The 26935-nt window shown below is 40.1% G+C and overlaps 1 protein-coding gene across 6 annotated transcripts in view; it reads right to left on the bottom strand.

Annotated features, from left to right (window-relative positions):
• Positions 1-26935, bottom strand: part of FTO (FTO alpha-ketoglutarate dependent dioxygenase) — a 374781-nt gene that overhangs the window by 242972 nt on the left and 104874 nt on the right. For all 6 annotated transcript variants that reach the window (XM_079907100.1, XM_079907105.1, XM_079907103.1 and 3 more), the window contains exons 3-4: positions 19292-19919; positions 3699-3842 (exon numbers count right to left, since the gene is read on the bottom strand). In XM_079907100.1, the coding sequence (XP_079763226.1) occupies positions 3699-3842; positions 19292-19919 (772 nt within the window). The remainder of the gene's footprint in view (positions 1-3698; positions 3843-19291; positions 19920-26935) is intronic.

A 26935-nucleotide genomic window follows, 5' to 3' on the forward strand; every position in this document is an offset into this window, starting at 1 on the left:
TAGTGGGGGACTTTAACACCTCACTTACACCAATGGACAGATCATCCAGACAGAAAATTAATAAGGAAACACACACTTTAAATGACACAACAGACCAGATAGATTTAATTGATATTTATAGGACATTCCACCCCAAAACAGCAGATTACACTTTCTTCTCAAGTGCACACGGAACATTCTCCAGGAGAGATCACATCTTGGGTCATAAATCAAGCCTTGGTAAATTTAAGAAAACTGAAATCATATCAAGCATCTTTTCCAACCACAATGCTATAAGATTAGAAATCAATTACAGGGAAAAAATGTAAAAATCACAAACACATGCAGACTAAACACTACGTTACTAAATAACCAAGAGATCACTGAAGAAATCAAAGAAGAAATCAAAAAATACCTAGAGATAAATGACAATGAAAACTCGACGATCCATAACCTATGGGATGCAGCAAAAGCAGATCTAAGAGGGAAGTTTATAGCAATACAATCCTACCTCAAGAAACAGGAAAAGTCTCAAATAAACAATCTAACCTTACACCTAAAGGAACTAGAGAAAGAAGAACAAACAAAACCCAAAGTTAGTAGAAGGAAAGAAATCATAAAGATCAGAGCAGAAGGGCTTCCCTGGTGGCGCAATGGTTAAGAGTCTGCCTGCCGATGCAGGGGACAGGGGTTCGAGCCCTGGCCTGGGGAGATCCCGCGTGCCGCGGAGCAACTGGGCCCGTGAGCCACAATTGCTGAGCCTGCGCATCTGGAGCCTGTGCTCCGCGACAAGAGAGGCCACGATGGTGAATGGCCCCTGCTTGCCACAACTAGGGGGAGCCCTCGCACGGAAGCGAAGACCCAACACAGCCATAAATAAATAAATAAAATTAAAAAAAAAAAAAGATCAGAGCAGAAATAAATGAAATAGAAACAAAGAAAACAATAGCAAAGATCAATAAAACTAAAAGCTGGTTCTTTGAGAAGATAAACAAAATTGATAAACCTTTAGCCAGACTCATCAAGAAAAAGAGAACCCTCCCAAACTCATTCTATGAGGCCACCATCACCCTGATACCAAAACCAGACAAAGATACTACAAAAGAGAAAATTACAGACCAATATCACTGATGAATATAGATGCAAAAACCTCAACAAAATACTAGCAAACAGAATCCAACAACACATTAAAAGGATCATACACGATGATCAAGTGGGATTTATCCCAGGGATGCAAGGATTCTTCAATATATGCAAATCAATCAATGTAATACACCATGTCAACAACTGAAGGATAAAAACCATATGATCATCTCAACAGATGCAGAAAAAGCTTTTGACAAAATTTAACATCCATTTATGATAAAAACTATCCAGAAAGTGGGTATAGAGGGAACCTACCTCAACATAATAAAGGCCATATATGACAAACCCACAGCAAACATCATTCTCAATGGTGAAAAACTGAAAGCATTTCCTCTAAGATCAGGAAGAAGACAAGGATGTCCACTCTCACCACTATTATTCAACATAGTTTCGGAAGTCCTAGCCACAGCAATCAGAGAAGAAAAAGAAATAAAATGAATCCAGTTGGAAAAGAAGAAGTAAAACTGTCACTGCTGATGACATGATATTATACATAGAGAATCCTAAAGATGCCACTAGAAAACTACTAGAGCTAATCAATGAATCTGGTAAAGTTGCAGGATACAAAATTAATGCACAGAAATCTCTGGCATTCCTATACACTAACAACACAAGATCAGAAAGAGAAATTAAGGAAACAATCCCATTTACCATTGCAACAAAAAGAATAAAATACCTAGGAATAAACCTACCTAAAGAGGTAAAGACCTGTACTCAGAAAACTATAAGACACTGGTGAAAGAAATCAAAGATGACACAAACAGACAGAGAGATATACCATGTCCTTGGATTGGAAGAATCAATACTGTGAAAATGACTGTACTACCCAAAGCAATTTACAGATTCAGTGCAATCCCTATCAAATTACCAATGGCATTTTTTACAGAACTAGAACAAAAAAATCTTAAAATTTGTATGGAGACACAAAAGACCCCGAATAGCCAAAGCAGTCTTGAGGGAAAAAAACGGAGCTGGAGGAATCACACTCCCTGACTTCAGACTATACTACAAAGCTACAGTAATCAAGACAATATGGGACTGGCACAAAAACAGAAATATAGATCAATGGAACAGGATAGAAAACCCAGAGATAAACCCACACACCTATGGTCAACTATTCTATGACAAAGGAGGCAAGGATATACAATGGAGAAAAGATGGTCTCTTCAATAAGTGGTGCTGGGAAAACTGGACAGCTACATGTAAAAGAATGAAATTAGAACACTCCCTAACACCTTACACAAAAATAAACTCAAAAAGGATTAAAGACTTAAATGTAAGACCGGACACTATAAAACTCTTAGAGGAAAACATAGGAAGAAAACTCTTTGACATAAATCACAGCAAGATCTTTTTTGATCCACCTCCTAGAGTAATGGAAATCAAAACAAAAATAAACAAATGGGACCTAATGAAACTTAAAAGCTTTTGCACAGCAAAGGAAACTATAAACAAGATGAAAAAACAACTCTCAGAATGGGAGAAAATATGTGCAAATGAATCAATGGACAAAGGATTAATCTCCAAAATGTATAAACAGCTCATGCAGCTCAATATTAAAAAAACAAACAACCCGATCAAAAAATGGGCAGAAGACCTAAATAGACATTTCTCCAAAGGAGACATACAGATGGCCAAGACATACATGGAAAGCTGCTCAACATCACGAATTATTAGAGACATGCAAATCAAAACTACAATGAGGTATCACCTCACACCAGTTAGAATGGGCGTCATCAGAAAATCTACAAACAACAAATGCGGGAGATGGTGTGGAGAAAAGGGAACCCTCTTGCACTGTTGATGGGAATGTAAATTGATACAACCACTACAGAGAACAGTATGGAGGTCCTTAAAAAACTAAAATAGAATTACCATACGACCCAGCAATCCCACTCCTGGGCATATACCCTGAGAAAACCATAATTCAAAGAGACACATGCACCCCAATGTTCATTGCAGCAGTATTTCCAATAGCCAGGTCATGGAAGCAACCTAAATGCCCATCGACAGACAAATGGATAAAGAAGATGTGGTACATATATACAATGGAGTATTACTCAGCCATAAAAGGGAACGAAATTGGGTCATTTGTAGAGACGTGGATGGATCTAGAGACTGTCCTACAGAGTGAAGTAAGTCAGAGAAAGAAAAACAAATATCGCATATTAATGCATATATGTGGAATCTAGAAAAATGGTACAGATGAACCGCTCTGCAAGGCAGAAATAGAGACACAGATGTAGAGAAGAAACGTATGGACACCAAGGGGGGAAAGTGACGGGGTGGTGGTGGTCGTGGAGAATTGGGAGATCAGGATTGACATATATACACTAATATGTATAAAATAGATAACTAATAAGAACCTGCTGTATAAAAAATAAAATAAAATTGAAAAAGATGAAAATAAAAATTAGCAGTATCTTCTAAGAAAACCTAGTCACATGTAGATGTTTTATTATCACTATAAAAAACCTGAAAAGTTTATTTCAAAAGACATATGCAAAATATGTACCCAATAACCTAAAACCTAGACACTAGAGCATCAGTATAGCTTTGATCCTCCCAATTACCAAGCATAAAGTAGCAGTCTCCTTGGTGAAGGGGTATCGCCAAACCAGGTGTCTCTATGTCCCATGAGATCTTAAAACCAACGTGCCAAATATCAGGATCTCTGCCTTCGAGTTGAGGGTCATCCTCACTTTCCTCTTCAGGGTCTGTCAAAAGAGAAGAGAGTTGTCAGAATGGAAATGTTTCATCTAAAGTTCTGGGTTTCATAACAGTTACCTTAGGAATAGCTGAGGTTTTAATAAAATATGGATAAGTGAACTATATACTCTTTTTACGTCATATTTTTTTTAAAAAACACATTCTTTAGAATATTGTTAACATGTCATTTATTTTTTAATCAAAAAAATCTGAAAATGGTGAGGAAATAACCCACACATACCAAAGAAAATGAAAGAAGATTATTTTGTTCAATTCCATGTAACTAAATTAGAAAATCTGGATAGGTTTTTAGGAAAACATTAATGACCAAAATTGACCCCAGAAGAGGTAGAAAAGCTAAAAAAAAGCCAAAGAAGGTATAGGGGTAGTTGTCAAAGAACACAGGAGTAGAGAGCTGCAAAGGAGAATTCTATCAAAAAACTAAGAAGTGGGTAATTTCAATCCACTGTAAATTGTTCAAGAGCACAGAAAAAGAAAAGTGTTCAAATTCTTTTCATAAAGACATAATACGCATCAAACTCCAAAGCAAGCACACACACACACACACACACACACACCACTCTCACATCTGAAAATCAATGCATATTTCTTAAATACAGTACAGATGGTCCCCAACTTAACGATTTTTCAACTTTACAATGGTGTAAAAGCAACATTCATTCAGTCAAAACCATACTTCGAATTTTGAATTTCATCCTATCCCAGGCTAGCGACATGCAGAACAATACTCTCTTGTGATGTTGGGCACAGGCAGCTCCAAGTCAGCCACGTGATCAGAAGGGTGGAGAACTGATACACTTACAACCATTCTGTACCCATACAACCATTCTCATTTTCACTTTCAGTACAATATTCAATAAGTTACATGAGATATTCAACACTCTGTTACAATATACTTTGTGTCTGATGATTTTGCTCAGCTGTGGGCTAATGTAAGTGTTCTGAGCAGGTTTAAGGCAGGCTAGGCTAAGCTATGATGTTCGGTAGGTTAGGTGTATTAAATGCAGCTGTGACTTATATTTTCAACTTACAATGGGCTTATTGGGAGATAACCCCAGTAGGTCATGGAAGATCTATATAAGAAAACAGAATCCAAATCCAGCAGCATATTAAAAGGATAACTTTCCATGACCAAGTAGAACTTATTCCATGAGTACAAGGATAGTTCAATATGCAAAAGTCTATACTTAAAATTCATCATACTCATAGATGAAAACAAACAAACAACAGATATATGAGTCACCAGAATTACACAAATGTATGTGACAAAATATATCCTTTCATGGTAAAAACCTCAATAAGATAGCAATGGGTGGCTAGTTCCTTAACATGATACAATACAGATCTATCTCAATCCTAAAGCCAGCATATTTTAATAGGGAAACATTAGAAACAGTCCCAAAGTTAAGACAATGCCCTTTATCACAACAATGACTCACTTAAACAAATGTAAAGACATATTATGTTCCTGGGAAATAAGACGAAACATCATGGAAATGCCGGTTCTCCCTAAATCACCTATAAATTTGACACAAACACAACAAAAATACCAACAGGATTGATTTTTTAGGTGAGTGGGGCAGGTCACTAGACAAGCTGATTCTCTAATTCACATAGAAATATAAACAAGCAAGCACAGACATGGAATTTTTTTTTTAACTATACAAAGAGCTCCTACACATCAATAAGATAAAGATCAATTATCACATAGAAAAATGGGCAAAAGTTATAACGACAGAACACATAAAATGAAATGAGTTTGTAAACATATAAAATGATGTTCAAACTTATTTATGTAAGAGAAATACAAAGCCATAATCGATATTTTTCACCTATCAGATCACAAAAAAATCAAGCACTTTGATAAAATATGGTGTTAGTCAGAGTGCAGCAAAATGGCACACTCATATTCTCTGTAGAAGACTATTTGGCAATTCCTATCAAAATTACAAATACATAAACCCTTTGAACTTATAAGAATTCCACAATTCCACCTTTAGGAATGTATACTAAAATGCCTACTTGCAGAGGTCACAACTTGAGTGAGGATATTTACCGTAATACTGTGTATAAGAGCAAAAGATCAGAATAACCTAAATACCCATCAATAAGTTTCTGGTTTAATAAATTATGAAATGTCCGAGTAATCAATACTATACAGCCACTAAAAGTAACATGAGTATGCACTGATAGAGAACTATCTGGTATATTTTTAAGGGAAAGAAAGGCATAGGCTATAATTTGTGTAAGAAGTACAAACACACACACGTACGTATACGTACATATAATATTTCTGGAAGGAAAGTCAAGGCTGACTTTTCTGGGCAGAGAACTACGTGGCTGGGATGAGGAGTGGGAGAGACGTAAAGGAAGTGGAAGGCAGACACTATGGTTCACCTACACTAAGAGTCCTGCACTTACATAAAAACTTGTAAAAGTTCACCTAAGAAATATTTACTGAGCAGTTACTGTATACAAGGCACTGACCTGGGCACTTGGGGTATATCAGTAAATGAAACAAAGACCTAGGCCCAGGGGAGCTTTCCTTCCAGGGGAGCTGTAAATGTTCATCACTGATTACTAAAAAAGGGAACATTTTAAATTCCATTAGACTTTAATCCACTAGACTCTGGTCTTCAAGGGCAGGGTCCATTTTTCTGTTTCATCCACATTTAGAGCCCCAGTGACTGGCATATAAAAAGCATCCAATGAACATCTGTACTAAATTGCCTGCTTAAAAACAAAATGTTCTTTCAGTTCACACCATTCACGGTCCTTACTACGCTAGATGGCAGGAAAAGAAAATGTTAATTATGGGGGGAGGAAACAAATGCAAATTAAATCAAATAATGTAATAAAGCGTGACACTGCTAAATTAGGACAGTTCTCAATATTAAAGAAATCTAGAGAAGAGGCAGGTTCAATGAGGATTAGAATGGGTAGAGCAGAATTCTTGGAGAAGATCAAACTTGAGAGACAAGTATGGTTTAGACTCACAGAGGGCAGAGTACAAAAGATGTAAAGTTTTATGCCATCAAAATGGACAATAAAGCATGTTTTACTTAGGCTGCATCAGGTGCATGCCACATACACAATCCAAAAGCATGTGCTCCCAGATGGCACATGTTCTCATACAGAGTCCCTAAATTCTGAACATCTGACTCTCCAGTAACTGTGCACCAGGGTCAGAGGCAGTAAGAGAAAGGAAAAAGAAACTCTCCTTTATAACTATTTGCTCCCATTACTTTGCATAGGTATGGTGAAAAAAAATCAGACCAGAAATCCAAGTTCATGGTCTCTTCAAAGACGGAATGCTACCAGAACTTTTACGGACACATGCAACTGTGGAGATCTTCAATTCTCTAAGTTTGAATCTAAAATCTGGGACTTCCCTGGCAGCACAGTGGTTAAGAATCTGCCTGCCAATGCAGGGGACACGGATTCAAGTTCTGGTCCGGGAAGATCCCACATGCCGTGGAGCAACTAAACCTGTGCGCCACAACTACTGAGCCCGCGCACCTAGAGCCTCTGTTCCACAACAAGAGAAGCCACCACAATGAGAAGCCTGCGCACCACAATGAAGACCCAATGCAGCCAAAACTAAATAAATAAATTTATTCAATAGAATAAAATAAATTCTGCCATGGTAACAGAATCTTACCTTTTGTCATATGTGTTATTTCTGATACATATTTTCTCAAATACTCTTTAGTTAAGAGCAGTTTTTAGCTCTTTAGATTTCTTTAAAGTCATAGAATTAAAAAGTCCAAAGCCAGGTGAATCCCAAAAACATTTTAAAGAGAGTCCTCTGGAACAGGAGTGTCAAATACCTTATATATCAGAGGACACAATGAATTCACTGGTTGTGGCTTTTCTGAGGACTGGTGTAGAATCACTCTGAAATTTTCTCTAGGCTCAGCAGGAAAGAGTGGTATGATTGATTACTGATGTCTGTCACAGGCACTTGAAGGGAGGTAGCAGCATCAGAACTAGATATTTGCTGTCCATGTCTGATGACATTTTCCAGGAAGTTCCTGTACATAATATATAGTTATACATAATACACAGTTACACCTGAAAATACCAGAATTTGCAAAACTAGATCCTATGGACCAGAAAAGAGCTCACGAAGATATATAGCTTGACCTTTACTGTATTTTCTGAACAAATCTAAAGTTAGTTGCCCACTGATAAAAGTGCTTTGTGTAAAAATACCAGTTTCCAGCTACTCTTGAATTATAAGCTCAGATATCACTGGGGCAGTCACAAGTGGCTGTAGGTAAGAAGCAGCTGCCCGTTTTAGACAAGGCACTAGTGGCAGTCCCCAGTCAGCCACTTGACTCTTTTGCAGTACCTGCCTAGCCCCGACAGGCATTCAAGTCCATGAACCTTGCTCTAGCCTACAGGCAAATCAGGCCCATCCCCTGCTTTTATAAAGTTTAACAGGAACAGAGTCAGGACCATTCATTTGCATCCTGTCCACAGCTGCTTTCACACATAACAACAAGGTCGAGCAGCTAAGACACAGACCATAAGGCCCATAAAGCTGAAAGTCTTTACTCTCTGGTCCTTTATACAGAAAACATTTGCCAACTGCTGCTCTAGAGTCTTGATATCTGTGATTTGACAGAGATGCCTACAGCACATATTAGTGAGGAAGCCGAGGCTGAATAAAGTAATAATGATGCAATGTGACTAACACCTACTAATGTTGAAACCGAGCAGGGCCCTGTGGGGCTCCCAGGCATGGAGGCCTTTTTGTCCCCCATTTCTTATAGGCAAGACTCCAGCCTCCATGACCTTCCCTGAGTTCCAAAGGGCAGATTCGGAACAGTTGATAATCAAGGCCGGGGAGCAGCCAGGAAGCCACCTGAGGCAAGATTAAAGGGACCAGAGAAGCGCTTCAAGATTAGGAGACCCTGCACACACCCTAATCTTGTCAACAACCCCACCCTTTAGAAACTCTGCAGAAGAAAGAACAATGCAAGACTGTTACTGCCTTGATCCTTATTACATACCCCTGACTACTGAGCCCCGACTATAAGACCTCTCCCTATTCCCCAAGGAGGGGGCAACACTTGAGGTGCTGGCCTGCTGTGTTCCCCCCTTTGCCTGGCAAAGAATAAAGCCAGCCTTTCTCTCCCCTCCAGAACTCTGTCTCTGTATCTCATTTCGGCACCGGCGCACAGGGAGCCAAGATTTTGGCAGCAGTGTCATGTGACTAATACCAACATACAACATAATAAAGCAATTAATGCTAAATTATTTGATAAGATCAATTTAACAAAAGAATATTGATATGAGAACTCAATATTTATATGTGTGATACCCCAAGGCTTTCAGGCTGCTTCATTCTAGAGGGTCCTAATGATAACAGATGTAGCAAGTAGCCCAAGATAAAAGAATAGAGACATTTTAAGAAGACTATGTCCCTCCCTGGTCAAATCAACGACAACTTAACTTTAAAAAGAAATGATTTTTAAACTACAAAGATAATGATTTTCAGGTAGCTTTAATGCCACCAAGTATGGACGTTCTAAAAAGGCATCATCTTTATAGGCTAACAGACTGGTTGACTACTTTCCCCTCTAAATTTCATCCTCACACTCTTCTCAATATGGAACCAATAAAGTCTTGAACAACAAACAGAGACAGTAATTGCAATCAGTGTTGCCTGATGTCCCCCATAAATCCAGCACCTTTGCAATGTGCTCATTAAAATAATGTTTTGTTGAAAGTTTGTTTCCTCCGTCAGCTGGGTAGGCAGGAGGGAAGCTGTATGTCTGATAAATCTTTTATTGCATAAATACAGTGTTGCCCACTTTCTCAATAAAATCAACTTGCAATTAATTACCTATAGCAACTGCAACTGATTACTGTTCCCCTATGTTATTTTGGAAACAAGCAGAGGCAATTGGCTCCTACTTGCCTTTGAACTTCAGTAACACTGAAATGATTTTAAGTATCTCAATGTGTTTGGTGCATTCCCAGCTCCCACTAACCAAACTACTAAAGAAGTGAAAGATGTGACAAAGTACAAAAGAAGACTAAGTTTAAAGGTCAAGTTTAAAATGTCCAAAACTGCCCCCGCCAAGTTAACCAATTTGATTTACTTATACTAACTAGTTTTTGAGAAAAAATTAATTCCATTTAATAAAAGATAAATGCCATTCATAAAGCTGTATGCAAACAGTGTCGCACAGAAAACAAAGCTAGAAGCCTGAGCACGGAAGGAGATGACAGTTCTAATCAAGTAAAATATATCACTTGAAATTTTCTACCGTATTTAACAGCATATACCATTAATAATGTATGTCAATAATTTCCCTGATATGTAAATATATATTCATCGTCACCACGCATTAAAAATAGCCCTGGGCTTCCCTGGTGGCGCAGTGGTTGAGAATCTGCCTGCCAATGCAGGGGACACGGGTTCGAGCCCTGGTTTGGGAAGATCCCACAGGCCGCGGTGCAACTAGGCCCGTGAGCCACAATTACTGAGCCTGCGCGTCTGGAGCCTGTGCTCTGCAACAAGAGAGGCCGCGATAGTGAGAGGCCCGTGCACCGCGATGAAGAGTGGCCCCCGCTTGCCACAACTAGAGAAAGCCCTCGCGCAGAAACGAAGACCCAACACAGCCATAAATAAATAAATAAATAAATAAAATTAAAAACAAACAAACAAAAAAACTATTCCCTTAAAAAAAAAATAGCCCTATTTCCTATTCCCTATTCCCTTAGCCAAGTGCTAAAATTCTAAGACTCTGGACCTGGCAACTATTTTCTGTTTCCTTAACCCTATACCTAGAGGGGCTTAAATAGCAGGTACCTTCCTATCCATGTCACAGATATTGAGGCAGGAGAAACCCAGAAGTTGCAGAGGGTCAGCTGGTGTACAGAGCCTAAGGATGCTTTCTCTGTCCAGCACTGATCTATGACATGCCAGCGCCTCGGACAAGAAATCATTTTTAAAAATGGAGACAGAAAGTGAAAGGGGAAGGTATGAGGTTGGGAAGACACACTCTAGAAGGGAAATGGCATGGTGGGTGTTTAGGAACATAACTGATTCTGAGTTGTAAGAGTATCACATGAATGACATGGATTTGCAAGTGAAGAGGCTGGAGAGGTAGCAAGAGGCCAGGACACGGCGGGTTTTGTGAATCATGGTAAGCAAGCTAGACTTACACTGAGGGCAGTGGCAGACACTGATAATGACTTTTTCATAGGGTTAGATCTGTTTTTCAGAATGATCCCCCGGGAAGGTAGATGCTTCTGTGTGCAGACATTGGATAATTTTCCTGGATAGGTTTCCAAAGTAATGGCAAGTGGCCTAAGCCAGAGAACATTTGGGAAACACTCCTGAAGGACTCTATCTATCCCTTAGAAAGAAGGGTGGGTCAGGAAGAAGCCTTCCTCAAAGAGCTCTACCGGGCTTCCCTGGTGGCGCAGGGGCTTCCCTGGTGGCGCAGTCGTTGAGAGTCCGCCTGCCGATGCAGGGGACACGGGTTCGTGCCCCGGTCCAGGAAGATCCCACATGCCGTGGAGTGGCTGGGCCCGTGAGCCATGGCCGCTGAGCCTGCGCGTCCGGAGCCTGTGATCCACAACGGGAGAGGCCACAACAGTGAGAGGCCCGCGTACCGCAAAAAAAAAAAAAAAAAGAGTTCTACCATTTAAAAATGCTTTCCTTGATTGGGTGTGAGGAACAAGCACTCAAGCCGGCTGCTAACGCAGAGCACGTTACTCAGCCACTGAGGAATGAATGGTCTGAAGAAATGGAGAATCCAGAAGTTGGAAAAAAAAAAACACAACACCCTCATCAGCTCAGAATCTATAACAAGAAGCTGCTCTAACATGTCTCGAAACAAGCAATCAGGACAAACAGTCCCCTGACACACATAAATTATAAAATTAATTATAAGTTTTCTAGGATTTCAGGAGAAATACTGAAAACTCTTTACTGAAAAATCTGAAGCCTTTCAACATGATGTCTGTCTCTGTCAGCTTTCAGATAAAGCATTTGAAAAAAAAGTTTTTTAAGATATAACTATTCACATACATAGGAGAATCTCATTATATCATGCTTCATGGACTTGGGGGAATAAAAGGAAAGTGAGAAAAGGAGAGAAAAACTGCTCTGGGGGCTCTTGGCTAAAGCTTTAAGACCACGACATTATTTGAAATAAAATATGAAATGAGGAGAGGAAGCAGAAAGACTTCTCAAATAATACATTCCCCGAACCAAAGCTTCGAACAATAGAGGTTGCGATTCTGTGGGCAACCTCAGGAAAGTGCAGAGAGTGTCATGGAGCCTTAGAGGAAACCCTGATGTTGTAAACAGCATAGAAGACCAGAATCAAAGTGCATTAATCAAAAAAGAATAATGGTTTGTTAACCCAGCTTCAGGTAAAGCTCTATCCAGGGTTCAAAATACATGTCCAAGACCCGGTTTCTCTCCTTCTCAAAGCTCCTGAAAAAGAGAGTGGCCACAAAAGCTGGAGGTGGTCATTTGGGGACCACGAGAAGTTTGTTTTCCTCAAGAAAAGAAAGCTACAGCTCAAAAAGAGCCAAAATTGGAAGGGGAAGAAGTTTGAAAGTGACCACACATTACTGTCAAAATAAGGTCCACTCGAAGCCTGTGAGACTTAGTATTAAATAAAAGAATTCCTTATCTTTTTAAATTAAGCTTGTTTAGGTCAAGTGTCTGCTATCTGCAATCAAAAGAATCCTAATACTAAACAGAGATCATAGTTGCAGAAATCAGAAGAGTGATGGGACAGTGGCCACAATGTAGTTGAACAGCACAAACTACTCAAGAACAAAAGATACCTACTGATTTTGGGCAAAAAAATACTTACTGATTTTGCGTTATACGCACATACAAAGAAGGATCAAGACACAAGCCATGCCTTCAAAGAGCTTACAATTCTAATTCAAATATGTGTAAAACTAATGCATGGCTTTAGAAGTCAAGACAATGGTTACTGTTGGGGAAAAGAATATGCTGGAAGGGACCATTTCTGGGGTACTAATGTTTTCTTTATTGATCTGGGAGCTAGTGACACAGATATGTTCGGTCTGTGCCAATTCACCCAACTACATGTTTATGATGTTTGTAATATTTCAATAATTTAAAAACGAAAAACCTCAATAGGCCAGTTGGAAGATAAAGTTAAGAAAACCTCTGAGAGTATATCAGAAAAATATAAAAAGATTAAAAATAAGAGAATAAGTAAGAAAATTAGAGGAAACAGTCCAGAAGGTTCGAGAACCAAACCATATGGATTCTAGAGAGAAGAGAAAACTGGAGAGAAAGAAACCATTAACACAGTGAAATATCCCACATTGAAGGACCTGAGTTTCCAGATGGAAAGGACCTACCAAATGCCAGTAAAATGGATGAAAAAAATATCACTGCAAACTTATAAAACATTAGGAAAAAAATCCAACCAAAAAAGTCACATAAAAGACAAACAAAAAAATCAGAGCTCTCAACATGAACACTGGAAGATAAAAGACACTGGTACAATGCCCGCAAAATTCTGAAGGAAAATTATTTCCTGTCAAGATTTCCATAACTAAAGTATCTACACATGTTAATGTAGAATAAAGATAATTCAAGACATTCAAGGTCTCAAAAATTTACCTTCTAAGCACCCTTTCTCAAGAAGCCATTAGAGGATATGCTCCACCAAAATAAAGAAACAAATCAGGAAAGAGACGGACAGGGGATGCAGGAATCTGAAAACTCCAACAGAGGAGACTGGATTACGATGAAGGGATAACACCAGATGGAACACCTGGGCTGCTCTTTTCTGATGAGCCACCGCTAACTTCACATCCCACTTCTAAAATTGTAAACTTTAAATATGTGCAGTTCATCGTATGTAAATTATACCCCAATAAAGATATGGAGAGAGGGGAAAAAAAGTTCAGCCATTCTTATTGGCCTAGCCTTCTCTTGACAATTAGGAGATGTCACTGCTAGGCTTCTTTTCTCACGGGCACTGGACACTGCCACTCTTTTCTGGTGAAAAGATATGGGACTTGATATAACCATCTCTCATCACCTCTGCCTCTTCTAACCTGGTCCGCCATCTCTAGTCTGGATTACCCAATGGCCTCTTGCAGCTCCCCTGCTTCCACGGCTGCCTCCCTTCTGCTCCAAACTGCAATGGTTCTCCATCTCACTCCAAGTATAAGCCCAGTATTTGTATTACAGTAGCCTCTCCTTATCTGCGGTTTCACTTTCTGTGGTTTCAGTTACCCGCAGTCAACTGCAGTCTGAAAATATTAAATGGAAAGTTACAGAAATAAACAATTCATAAGTTTTTAAGTTGCGCGCCCTTCTGAGCGGCATGATGAAATCGTGCACCATCTGGCTCTGTCCTGCCTGGAAAGTAACTCACCCCTTTGTCCAGTGTAGCCTGTTTGGTAGCCCTCTAGTTATCAGATCAACCGTCACAGTATCAAAGTGCTTGCATTCCAGTAACCCTTCTTTTACTTAGCAATGGCCCCAAAGCATACGAGTAGCGATGCTGGCAATTCCAATATGCCAAAGAGAAGCTGTAAAGCTCTTCCTTTGCGTGAAAAGGTGAAGGTTCTCGACTTAGTATGGAAAGAAAAAGAATTGTACGCTGAGGTTGCTAACATCTATGGTAAGAACAAATCTTCTATCTGTGAAATTTTGAAGAAGGAAAAAGAAATTTGCACTAGTTTTGCCGTTGCGCCGCAAACTGCAAAAGTTATGGCGACAGCGCGTGATAAATGTTTAGTTAAGACAGGCAAGGTATTAAATTTGTACAATACGAAATTTTGCGACAGAGGCCACAGTCACAGAATTTTTATTACAGTTATAACTGTTCTATTTTATTATTAGTTATTGTTGTTAATCCCTTACTATGCCTAATTTATAAATTCAACTTCATCATGGGTATGTATGCATAGGAGAAAACATAGTCTACATAGGGTTCAGTACTATCCGCGGTTTCAGGCATCCACTGGGGGTCTTGGAACGCATCCCCCGTGGATAAGCGGGGGGGACTTCTGTACAATATTAGAAGGTCCTATCTTCCGCCCCGCCCCGCCCCTGGTCTTGCCTGTCTGTCTTCACTTCTGTTACTTTTCTTTTTCTCTGCCTCTATTCTATTCACACTTGTTGCTTCTGAAACATCCCAAAGTCATGTCCCATCTCTGGGCCTCAATATTCACCCACTCGCTCCTTCCAGTCTTTGCTCCAGTGTTACCCAACTAAAGGAAGCTTGACTTTCCTATTTAAAACTGTAAGCCTGTGCCTCACCCTTATTATACAAGCTTATTTGTTTCTTTCCTGTCTCGCTTTGCTAAAACATAAGCTCCATGAGGGCAGGGATTTTTGTTCATTGCTGCATGCTCAGCATCTAGAAGAGTGCTTGGCAAACAGTAGATGCTTACTGTTAATTGAATAAATATCAATAGTTGCACAGGGGTAAAAAAAAATGTGACTTATCAAACAAGTTATACTGAGCAGTGTAAGTGACTTCAAAAATAACAAAGATAAGGCATGACACACTGAAACAAACAAGATCAAATGAGCTTTGGGACCATAGACAGGGCTGCTGGGAAACTAATAAAAACATTAAAAAGCATTTTCTTAAATTATGAGTGCTCTAAGACTTCTAGTTGCAATCTAGCTTTTCATAGTCTCAAAGGCTGCTAAGAAACATAAAGCTACTCATTTCGAAATAGAGCTAAGAATTATAGAAACAAATTTCCATCCTTCAGTGGATTCAACTTTTCCGGAGTCAGAGACATAAACGGGAATCCTAGAGTTCCAAGAAAATTATTGCAAACTCCCTGCCTTCTAGCCTATTGCATACTCAACAGGAGTCATGGGCCTCTTCTTCCGTTTCCTCCTTTGTCCTTCATGGGAAACCTGGGAAATTATACCAAAAATCTGCAATAGTTGGCACTAGTTAAAATTCTTAAGAATTGTGGGTTTTTTTCTATGAAGACCATATCACAGAAAATATTTCCTTCCAAACAAACAAAAATAGTAACCAATAGTAAGTGTTTCAGTGATCCTTTTGAAGGGGTTCGAATCAAAGAACAAGGTGTAGGACTATATTAAACCATGGGTTGTTAATATCTTCCCTGCAAGATTTGTTTTTTTATATCTAGGAGGAACAAGCAATTGCCCGCAAAGCTAGAATAGGAAAATCAAATACTCTGCCTATTTACACATGGTTCCCTAAAGCCATTCCTGATTAAAAACTGTACTATTTCAATCCTCCTACTGGAGACAGCCATTAACTAGCACTGCTTGGGAAGTCAATGAATTTAGTATATAATTAATGATACATGTATCCTATACCAATCACTTCTCAACGACCTCTACTGGCAGAAATAAACCAAGGAGGGATGATTGGCTCATTATAAATCTACGTGAAGATTTCACTGGGAAAAGGTATTGAGAGCAAAGTCCTGAAAGATCTTAAGCTTCAACTGAATTTAACTTCAGCAGGAAGTAATCACTTCTGTTTCTGGATACCTAGTGCATTTTACATGAACCTCTCCTGTGGCTGTAACACTCCCTTTTCACTAAGTAACCATGTGACCTTGGACAGATCACTCCCATTCTCCCTGCCTCAGTGCTTTCATCTGTAAAATGAGAGGCTGAACTAGCTGAGTTCCAAAGTCCCTTCCGGATCTGACATTTCATCATTTCATAATTACAACCACCAGAGCACACCTTACTTCACCTATCCTCTCAAGGCAAGAAGGGCACTTGATTCACCTTTGGTGTTTCCATACTGTCTAGCACAGCTACCTGAACCTCCCTTAGCAACTGTTCAACCAACATGTTCAAGGATGCAGAAAACAGTACAGTTGTCTGAAATTTCCATTCTCTTTGCCCCCTTTAGGCCCTTCCCAACCCCAATCATGATTTTAACTGAAATCGTTCCCTTCGAGCTCACCCTTACCATACCTCTGGCAGGATTCTGAAGAGGCCAGAGAATTAAACATAGCACTTGTCACCTGGAAGAAATGCACCCAGCAAAACGTTTCAAGGCCCATGCTTTTTAAACCATCTGACCCAACATGACACACACAGCCAGAGACCTAGAGAGGTTCCCTTTCCTAGCCTAATGCATCCCGGTCATCTGAGAGGAGGTACAGAAAGCTACAGCAGATGTTGTGGGGAGAGGGCAGTGAGGTGGCGGGGAGAAGGGAGAGCATCAGGACTTGCAAACAAGAGAAAGTAGAATATTCCCGTAACCTTTCCAGAGGTGGACATTTTAAAAACCAAACTCCCACAGGTAACTATACTGCAGGGGCAGGAAATACCTGCTCATAAGCCATTTAGCCTTAGCTAAATTCTGAAACCAGAATGTCTGCATTCAAATTCTGCGTTCAAATCCTAGTTATACTAATTCATAGCTGTATAACCATGGAAAAGTTCATCATCCTTCTGTGTCTCAGTTTCCTCATCTGTAAAATGAGGATAACAGTACTACTTCGTTCATAGGGTTGTTGTAAAAATAAAATGGGTTAATACATGTAAAATGCTGCTACCAGTGCCTGACACATAGTAGGTGCTCAATAAATGAGAGCTTCCAGTACTGCTATTATTATGGGATAGAGTTCTGGGAACCTCGGGGGTTAAGAGAACGAAGGAATTACCCTGCTCCTACAGATTCAAATTCTGCAGTTCCCTCATCTAGGTGATAACCGCAAAGATAAAGCTTTATGTATTTATGTATATTTGTACACTTTGTCAATCTTAACTACTCCCGACCACAGAAACTATTCATTAAAAATTTTCATTCCTTTCTGCAAGATATTCCAGGTTTCAAAAACTATTTGATCACCCACGCTCTGGAAGTACAATAGGACTATTAAACAGAAGGGCTGCAAGTCTGTGGGAGCACAAAGACATCTTTGTAGCTGTTTGAGCTATCACATACCACCACCTCGGCTTCAGAGAGTTGCCTCCTTAAGAAAGAAACTAACAAACTCCATTGTTCGTTCACATCAGAGTTCTTGGATGTGATAGTTCTTAAATCCCTGGCAAGGCCTTATTAAAGATCAGAGGATCGCGGTTCTTTCCATTAGGACAGCATCAAATCCCCTTCAAGCAATTTTCTTGGGTCAGCATCATTATTTGAGATGCCAGAGAAACTGGTTAAATTTCTAACTGCTAAACTAGTTCCTTGTTTCCGGCTGAAGACATAAGGTAGAGTTAGAAAACATTTTAGCTATCCAGAGGAAATTTTTGAGACTGGGAAATGGTAAGATATTTAGAGAGAGTCAGGAGAGTTTCTTATTTAAAAATCCCTTTTCCAAAACAGTCGTTTTAGTAAATAAGAGTCAAATAACAACAAAATCCAATTAAAAACTAGCTTTCAGAAAACAATGACCCTTAAAAGTTCCAGTTGATTCCCTGATGGGAGATCTATTGGGTTGGCCAAAAAGTTCATTCGGGTCTTTCCACAAGATGTTACGGAAAAACCCAAACGCACTTTTTGGCCAACCCAACAGAACTCTGCTTTTCCAATCACCTTTTAATAAACAGGAAGAGATTAAACAGGCAAAAGAGCCAATATTACGTCTTGTATTCCTTTGCCAAATGATCAGGCAGAGAAAATCAGCAATGGTCACTCTGTCTTTGACATGTTCACCTACCTTTTTTATAACCCTATTCTGAAAAGCAATGGGGACCTTAAACACACACAAACTGAGCAAGCAAAGAAGGAAAATTTGGGCAGACCATAAAAAAGGTAGCCTGTGACCTCTGTTCCAAGGGCACCAGATTTCAGAAACTGCAAGAACGAGTTGGCCACAGCAACCCTCTCAGGCCTAAAACTGCAGAACTGAGGGGGCGCTGGACAGTTTCCTGAAAATAGAGGCCTGTCGGCTTGTAAAACCCACCTCAGCTGCTTCCGGCGAGTAAGGACAGTAGTCAAAACTGTAGGAAGCCAAGAACAAGTCCACATTTGACAAATCACTCCCTTCAAGACAGTGATGTCGCCCGTAATAAAATATTTTGGCAAGGCTGGAAATGTACACCTGTGGGAATCTGGAAGGATTTGACAGATTTTTGTTTTCCCGGCCCTTTATCAGCAAGTTAATTATAGCACCTGTACGATCTATTCTGGGCTTTAGAGAAAGGCAGTTGGCTGTGTGAAACCAAGATGCTGCTCTCCTGAGCCTGGAAAAGACAATGACAGTAGTGCTTACGCATGAAAATATGCTATCTGAGCACAGTATAACGATGAGCCAGACAGCACAGCTGGATGAGAAAGAGGCATATTCTGTAGATATATGGGCGTGGCAAACCTTAGAAGGACACACAACACCTATGTACACAAACACACACACACATGACCACATATATCTCCAGAGCCTGTGCAACTCTGGTCATGTTACATTCGGGGCTGCTTCTTCACAGAGCAGACTGTACCTTCACAGCTATAACTGTACACTGCCACCGCTGACCTGTCCACCAGATTTTCATCGTGATGCCAGCTCACGGCCATTTTCCCCATGCCAAAATACGGTTCCTCTTTCAGGTATGGCATTTTCGGAGGATCCATGAAATTCAACAGAGTTACGTTGTAGGCTGCTCGGTTCTTCAAGTCTATCTCATCTTGTCCATCAAAGGATGACCCCATGCCAACCCTGGGGAAATCCGGACCTATACACACTGGCACGGCATCGATATTGGCTTTCTCCTTAGCAGCGAGTTCTTCCAAAGCCTGGATGGTCTCTACCTGCAGGTAGTCGTTGAGCTTGAGGAAGGTTTGACAGGCGGCAGCTACTTCGGCCTCGTGGTACTTTGCATCAGAGCCTTTCACTGGCCAGGGTACCGTAAAGAGCCTGGTGTTCAGGTACTTGTAGGTGCAGCCGGGGTTACCAATGAGGATGCGAGAGACTGGAGTGAGCAAATCTTTGCCTTGGATCCTCACCAGGTCCCGAAATAAGCAGCCGTGCTTGTGCAGCGTGAGAAAGGCTTCTTGAACCTCTTTATGGAGCTCCTCAGGGACGCTGGCGGCTTCCCGGAGAACTAGTTTAGGATATTTCAGCTGCCACTAAAACAAAAGTGAAGCAAAATATGCATTTATGGATAGCTATAATTTTACTATTTCCAAAAGTATGTGTTTCTTTGTAAGCTTTAGGAGAAAAAAAGACTGTTGGGGGCTATTTCTAAACAGGATTCATACCTCTCTAGCCTAAAATAGAAAACTAAATAAAACAAATGTCATCAACTCTCCAGCAAGAGTTTTCAGTCCAAGCTCGGACAATTGCAAACAATTATAAACAAAATGATAATAATTTGGTCTTTGGTCTCCCCAGCTCCCACTATGACCACTTCTCCCCAACCTCAACCTGTCTTCCAGCCTTTGGTCCTCCAGAAAACACAACATTATTCATTAACTGCTTGATACCTATTTTTTAAGTGCTTACTGAGTGCTGTGTACTCTTCTAAATGATTTATACACACTAACTCACTTACTTCTTACAACTTTACGTGGTGGTACTATTATTATCTCCAGTTCAGAGATGAGAATACTGAAGCAGAGAGACATTCTAAAAACTTGCCCAAAGTCACACATAGCTGAGAAATAGGAGAGCTGGAATTTGAAGCCCCAGGGCCCCAGAGTCGAGCTCCAGAGCATGAGTTCTTAACCACAAGATTGCACGGCCTCTCGGTAAATGACGAACTGGTTTCTGCTTCAACGCTTCCACTGAAATAGAAATCACTTCACTTTGCGAGTTAGACACTGAGTCCTATGAACACAACAGCCGTGATAATTTTGCTCCCAGAATGTACTTGGTAAATGCTGGATGGATGAATGAATGAATGAATGAGGTATCCCACTGCAATTTAGAAAGTTGTAATAATTCTACTGGTGTCACTGGAGGAGGGTACTATAAGATAATGCCCTCCTCTAATACAGAAATACAGGGATTTATCGATGCAGTTTAGGACTTCATTAACTTTTGAGCTACCACTTCTGGCTCTAACATGTGAATTGGCATCAAGCCAGAGTTCCCTGATTCTACACAGTGAAACTGAGTTTTTTTAAAACCAAAGCACAGGATTTCACATTTACCCCTATAAAGTGTAATCTGACTGGTTCCTTTTTAGTATTGTGCTGCCTACCAGTTTTCACACTTTTCTTCTATATCTTCATTCAATAATCGTGCATATGATAAACAGGGCAAGACCATTATTCTTCCATATATTTTTTTTTTCATTCAACTATGTCTACAGAGCACCTACCAAACACTAGACAGAGAAAAGGTTCCTGTCCTCACAGAGCTTTCTACCAAATCAGGTAAATAAAGAAAAGCAATCCCAAGTTGTGTTAAGCACTGGGACAGAAACAAACCAGTGGGAAATCTGTCATTAGAGTAGGAAACTCTCACTTGGAGCTGGCGTTTAGGCTGAGCTCTTCAGGAAAAGAAGGCACCAGCCACATGATGAACTAGAGAAAGACCTTCCAAGAAAAGGGACCAAAAAATACAAAGGCACTGAGGATGGAGACCAGCCTATTCTAGAGACAAAAAGACGACCAGTTTTACCAGAGCAAAAGAGCCAAAGGCAGAGTGACATGCAATGAGGATGGAGAAGAAGGCAGAGCTGGATCACACAGAGCCTGGGAGGTCAAAGTAAGGAATCTGGATTTGACTCCAGATTCAGTGCAGTGGAGGACTTCAAAGGGCGAAGAGCAATTTGATTTACACTTTATAAAAATCACTCAGTTAAAATATTGGGCATGGATTGGAAAGAGACAAATGTCAAAGTGGAAAATTCTATCAGCTGCTATTACAACCATCCAGGAGAAAAGTGATGATGGTCTGAAATAGAAACAGAAATAAACAGACAGTTAAAATACGTATTTTATAGGCAGAGCAAATAGACATATTATGAATTAGATGTGAGGGATGAAGAAGGGAAAGAAATTACAGATGACTTCCAGATCTCTGGACTTAATAACTGAACAAACAATTCACTATTTTTTAAATTAATTTATTTTATTTACTATTTTTTATTTTTGGTTGCATTGGGTCTTTGTTGCTGTGTGTGGTCTTTCTCTAGTTGTGATGAGCGGGGGCTACTCTTTGTTGTGGTGCAAGGGCTTCTCATTGCGGTGGCTCCTCTTGTTGTGGAGCACGGGCTCTAGAGTGCAGGCTCAGTAGTTGTGGCTCACAGGCTTAGTTGGTCCACGGCATGTGGGATCTTCCCGGATGAGGGCTCGAACCCATGTCCCCTGCATTGGCAGGTGGGTTCTTAACCACTGCGCCACCAGGAAAGCCCTACTATTTTTTAAAATAAGAAAGACTGGGGCAAAACAAAACAGGTAGAAGAACAGGAAGGAATGAGGAGCTCCATTTTGAAGCTGTAGCCATGAAGATGACAATGAAATCTTCAGATAGAGATGAGGAGGCATCTGGAGCCCAGAGGAGACAGTGGGGCTAGGGAAACCGAGGTGGGAGCTGTCAGCACAGCACACAGTTGATATTTAAGACCTGGGAATGGCTGAGATCTCCTAGGGGAACAGCACAAACACAGAAGCGAACCCAAAGCCATTTTCTGAGTCACGGAGGAAGGCTCAACAGAGGAAACCTTTGAGGTGGAAAACCAGGAGAGTGTATTATCGCAGAAGCCGATGGAGAGGAGCATCTCAAGAAGGATGGAGGAGTCAGCGATGTCAGCTGCCCCTGAGAAGCCAAGTGAGATGGGGACAGAAATTATCCACTAGATTGGGCAGCACAGAAACCACTGATGACAATGACAAGGGCAACTTCAGCAGAGTGAGGGGGATGAGAGTCGGACGGGACTCAGCAGATGATGGAACGAAAGAGGAGGCGGTGGAGATGGCATTTATATGTCTGTTGGCATGGTTCTGCTATGAAAGGGAAGAGAAAAATGGAGCTGTTGATGCAAGGGAATGCTAGACCAAGGGACGATCTTTAACGTGCAAGATGGAAGGGTACTCTAGGGTTTGTCAGCATACTCATGGGAATGATACCAGAAGAAGAGGTTGATGGTACAGAAGAGACAGTGATTAACTACAGAAGCAAAGTCCTTGAGTGTCTCAAGCAGGGGGATGACTATTTGAGGCTGGAAATTCAGGGAAGGTTTCTTTGAGAAAGTGACCAGGAGGATGCGAAGGACCTGCTAGGTATGGAGTTGAGGGGGGAAAGCCTGCCTTGAAGATGAAGTACTGAATTTCTGGGCCCTTGAGGCCGATAGGAAAAGCAGCAGATGTGGTCAGAGGTGAGAGGGACATGAGTTATCAGTGAAAAAAAGATTTTTTTGAATACTTTCCCGTGTCATTATTATTGTTTTATTTTTAGAGTATTGTTTTTAATGTTAAGGTATTTACATGTGATATTCATATGGTTATGTGAATTTCCCAGGTCCTTGGAGTTATAATTCCCCTGTATTAAATATATCTTCACTAGTCTCCAGGCCCAGTCTATACTGAACAACAGCGGCAAGAGTGTATGTATTATTTCCAGGCTTCTTCCTCTCTCAGTCCCAGAGGGAGTATGTTTCAAAACCAAGTTCTTGGGAATTATCTTACTTTTCTTTAATATTTTATACTAAGGATTATTTAAAGAACACTGGAATTGTTAAGAAAGTACGGAGAAATTTCCTTTTAATCACTGCTGCTAGTCAGATGTGCCTTCAAGTATACTGAGGCCTCAGGGACCTGCTCCGAGAATCGCCAGTTTAGCGACAAAATTAGAGTTACTGCTCATGGCTCCAGAATGTTCTGTCTCTTGCTTACTAGATTACGTTGCACTCTTCATGAGTTGTGTAAACAGAGAGTGCATTTCTGTCTCTGTTGTCCTACTGGGATGAAAGATGTATAGAAACCAGAAATCCTAAGTGGATCCCTGGTGGTCTCAATGACAGGTGACATTGGTACCACCTAACTCTGCTTTTTGTCACTTTATGATCACACACCTCACACAGGCACTCTGAGAAGCAGGGCAGTCCTACTACGCTTTCCTAGTAAAGTCATTTTCCCACATTCAGACTTGACTGACTCATTTCTCCTCTTTGTACTTCCTCAAACTTACTGCATCCTTTCTACTATTTCTTGCATTCTGGATCAGGCAGAATGGGCTGTAGTAGCAACCCTCAAATCTCAGTGGCTTCACCCAACAATATTTCTTGTTCACTTCACATATTATTTGTGGGTTGGCAGAGAGTCGCTATCCATTAAAGTAGTAACGCAGGGGTCCAAGCAGCCGCCAGATGGTTACAATGCAAACGGAAAAAGAGTGTGCTGGAGGGCCTGGCACTGGCAATGAAACACTCCAAGCTAGAAGTGACGGCTATCATTTTTCACTGGACAGAAATAGTCACGTGTTTCATCCAATATGAGAGGGCCCAGAACTGTAATCCTACTTTGGGACCCAAAAGCTGGGTGACAGGGGAGGGATGGAGAACCATTTGGCAAACAGCCCTAACGATCGGCACACATTCTTAGCTAGTGATTCGTTTATTTTCACTTAAGTGTCCCTCCTTCACCCCTGCAAGACCCCCTGAAACTCAGTCATCTACCTATTATCAAATTTACAGTCTTATCTGAATTTAAATCTGCTTTCTCCTTCCATGGTAATACACATTGTTGCTGAGAACAAAATCAAATACTCTGATAGTCTGCAATTAGGAAGGCAGATTATTACAACCTTGCTTAAGGCCAATTGGACAAGATCTATCAGCACCTAAACATGTTCATATCTTTTCATCTAGTTATTCTACTTCCAAGAATTTGTCATAGGGAAATAATTAGAGAAATGTACCAAGACTATAAGGATATTCACCATACTGTTATCTATAATAATTAAAAACTGAAAACCACCCAAAATGCCCAAAGAGAGGAAAATGGTACATTCATGTGATGAAATACTAACGTAACACATTTTTGAAGAATTTTTATATGTTTTTATGAAAAACGTTAAGTAACAAACTACTGCTATACAAGAAATCAGTAACAAGATACTTAGACAATAGAGTCATAGTTTCATAAAAAGAAAAACAAAAGTATATATGTAAATACTCATAGAAAAGAAGATTTGGAAAAAAAAATACAGCCAAAAGTTTCTGGTGGTTATCTCTGGGTAATGCACTTGGGTGTAATTTTAATTTTCTTCTTTAGACATCGGTATAATTTTCAAATTTTCCAAAATAAGTGTAGAATACTTTTTAAATCAGAAAAGATGTTACATTAGAAAATTCTTAATTTCACGACATCTCTCGTATGTGCCAAGAGATTCTTTCTGATGGCTCTAAATTTAAAAAATTTTCAAGATAACGTCTGGTACTGTCTAAATGTGACTTGGAATGTTGCTCAGTGCTCTAGGAAATTCTGATTTTACCACAGGGAACACCAATAACAATAACTGGATAATTTTGTCATAACCTCCAAAATCTGCAAGAGAGAAAATCCTCAAGCCTAAATGCTCTTTACTGTATATAAAGTTATTAGATTAGTGCCTGGCACATAAAAGTGCCACGTGGTGGGCTTCCCTGGTGGCGCAGTGGTTGAGAGTCCGCCTGCCGATGTAGGGGACACGGGTTCACGCCCCGGTCCAGGAAGATCCCACATGCCGCGGAGCGGCTGGGCCTGTGAGCCATGGCCGCTGAGCCTGCACGTCCGGAGCCTGTGCTCCGCAACAGGAGAGGCCACAACAGCGAGAGGCCCGCGTACCGGAAAAAAAAAAAAAAAAAAAGTGCCACGTGGTGTTTGTTAATTTTTTCTTTAAAGACAACAACAGGTAACACTGGAAAAGAAATGAACATTAAATAATATTAGTTCATCCTGTCAAACAAATAAGTTCACTTTCCATTTTGGACAGGTACAGGTAGAACATCAGATATCACATGATAATTTGGAACAGCTGTTGGCACATTTTCAAATACGTTAGAATTTTTTTTTGTTTAATCCCATTGAAGTTTTTCCAGGGAGTATACAGTCATGCAATTATATTAGTAGTTGTCTGGTCACATAATATATTTCTTGAGCTCTACAAAAGATTCTATGACATAAATGACGATTATATAGTTTAATAAGTATTTGGAAAGGTATATTTTTTAATTGAAGTAGAGTTGATTTACAATGTTGTGTTAGTTTCAGGTAAACAGCAAAGTGAATTCAGTTATACATATATATGTATATATTCTTTTTCAGATTATTTTCCATTATAGGTTATTACAAGATATTGAATACAGTTCCCTGTGCTATACAGTAGGTCCTTGCTGTTTATCTGTTTTATATATAGTGGTGTGTATCTGTTAATCCCAAGCTCCTAATTTATCCCTCCCCCACCCACTTCCCACTTTGGTAACCATAAGTTTGTTTTCTGTGTCTGTGAGTCTATTTCTGTTTTGTATATTGGAATGGTATTTTAGATATAAATTGCCAACATGCCAAGCTTTTATCAATGGCTAAAAGATACAGAATGTTAGCTTCTCTGGAGAATAAGCTTTATTTTCTACCTAGTTTAAACCATTATATAAAAATTCTACCTCCTCCTCTCATATCAAGGGATGGTTCTGAAACAATTTCATCATATGGAGAAGCCAGACGTGGCATTAAATGAATAAGATACCAGTTTACAGGAGGCTCACCTAAATGAAGCCCAATGGAACTCAACCTTTCAGAGAGTGAAATAAAATTTAAAATCTTCAAGTGACCCAGGAAATGCACTTCATGTAAGTGCTAGGATACTCTGATTTCATGGGAGTATATTTCTAATCTGGCTGTTAACAGATTTTGCTGGTTAACATACTTTATATTTTGCACTCTATAGAAATTCGCACTATATCAGTCATCATATTTTCTATATAATTTTCATTGTAAATTGCTTATGACTTGGCAGCCATCCCAAGACAAATGGGCTAGACACTTATTTGGCCTAGCTCCCAGCTGCAAGATGCTGAGCCGTCTCCCAAAAGAAGTAGGCACTCTTCCCAAGTCACTGCCCAGGCCTTGCTACAGCTCTCACAAGGAGTCTCGTGATCATGTGTCATGTGCTACAAAGTGACACAAAATGTGTGTTCACTCATTCATTCAGTAGT

This window comes from Stenella coeruleoalba (genome assembly GCF_951394435.1).
Source record: "Stenella coeruleoalba genome assembly, chromosome: 20".
Classification (NCBI taxonomy): domain Eukaryota; kingdom Metazoa; phylum Chordata; class Mammalia; order Artiodactyla; family Delphinidae; genus Stenella; species Stenella coeruleoalba.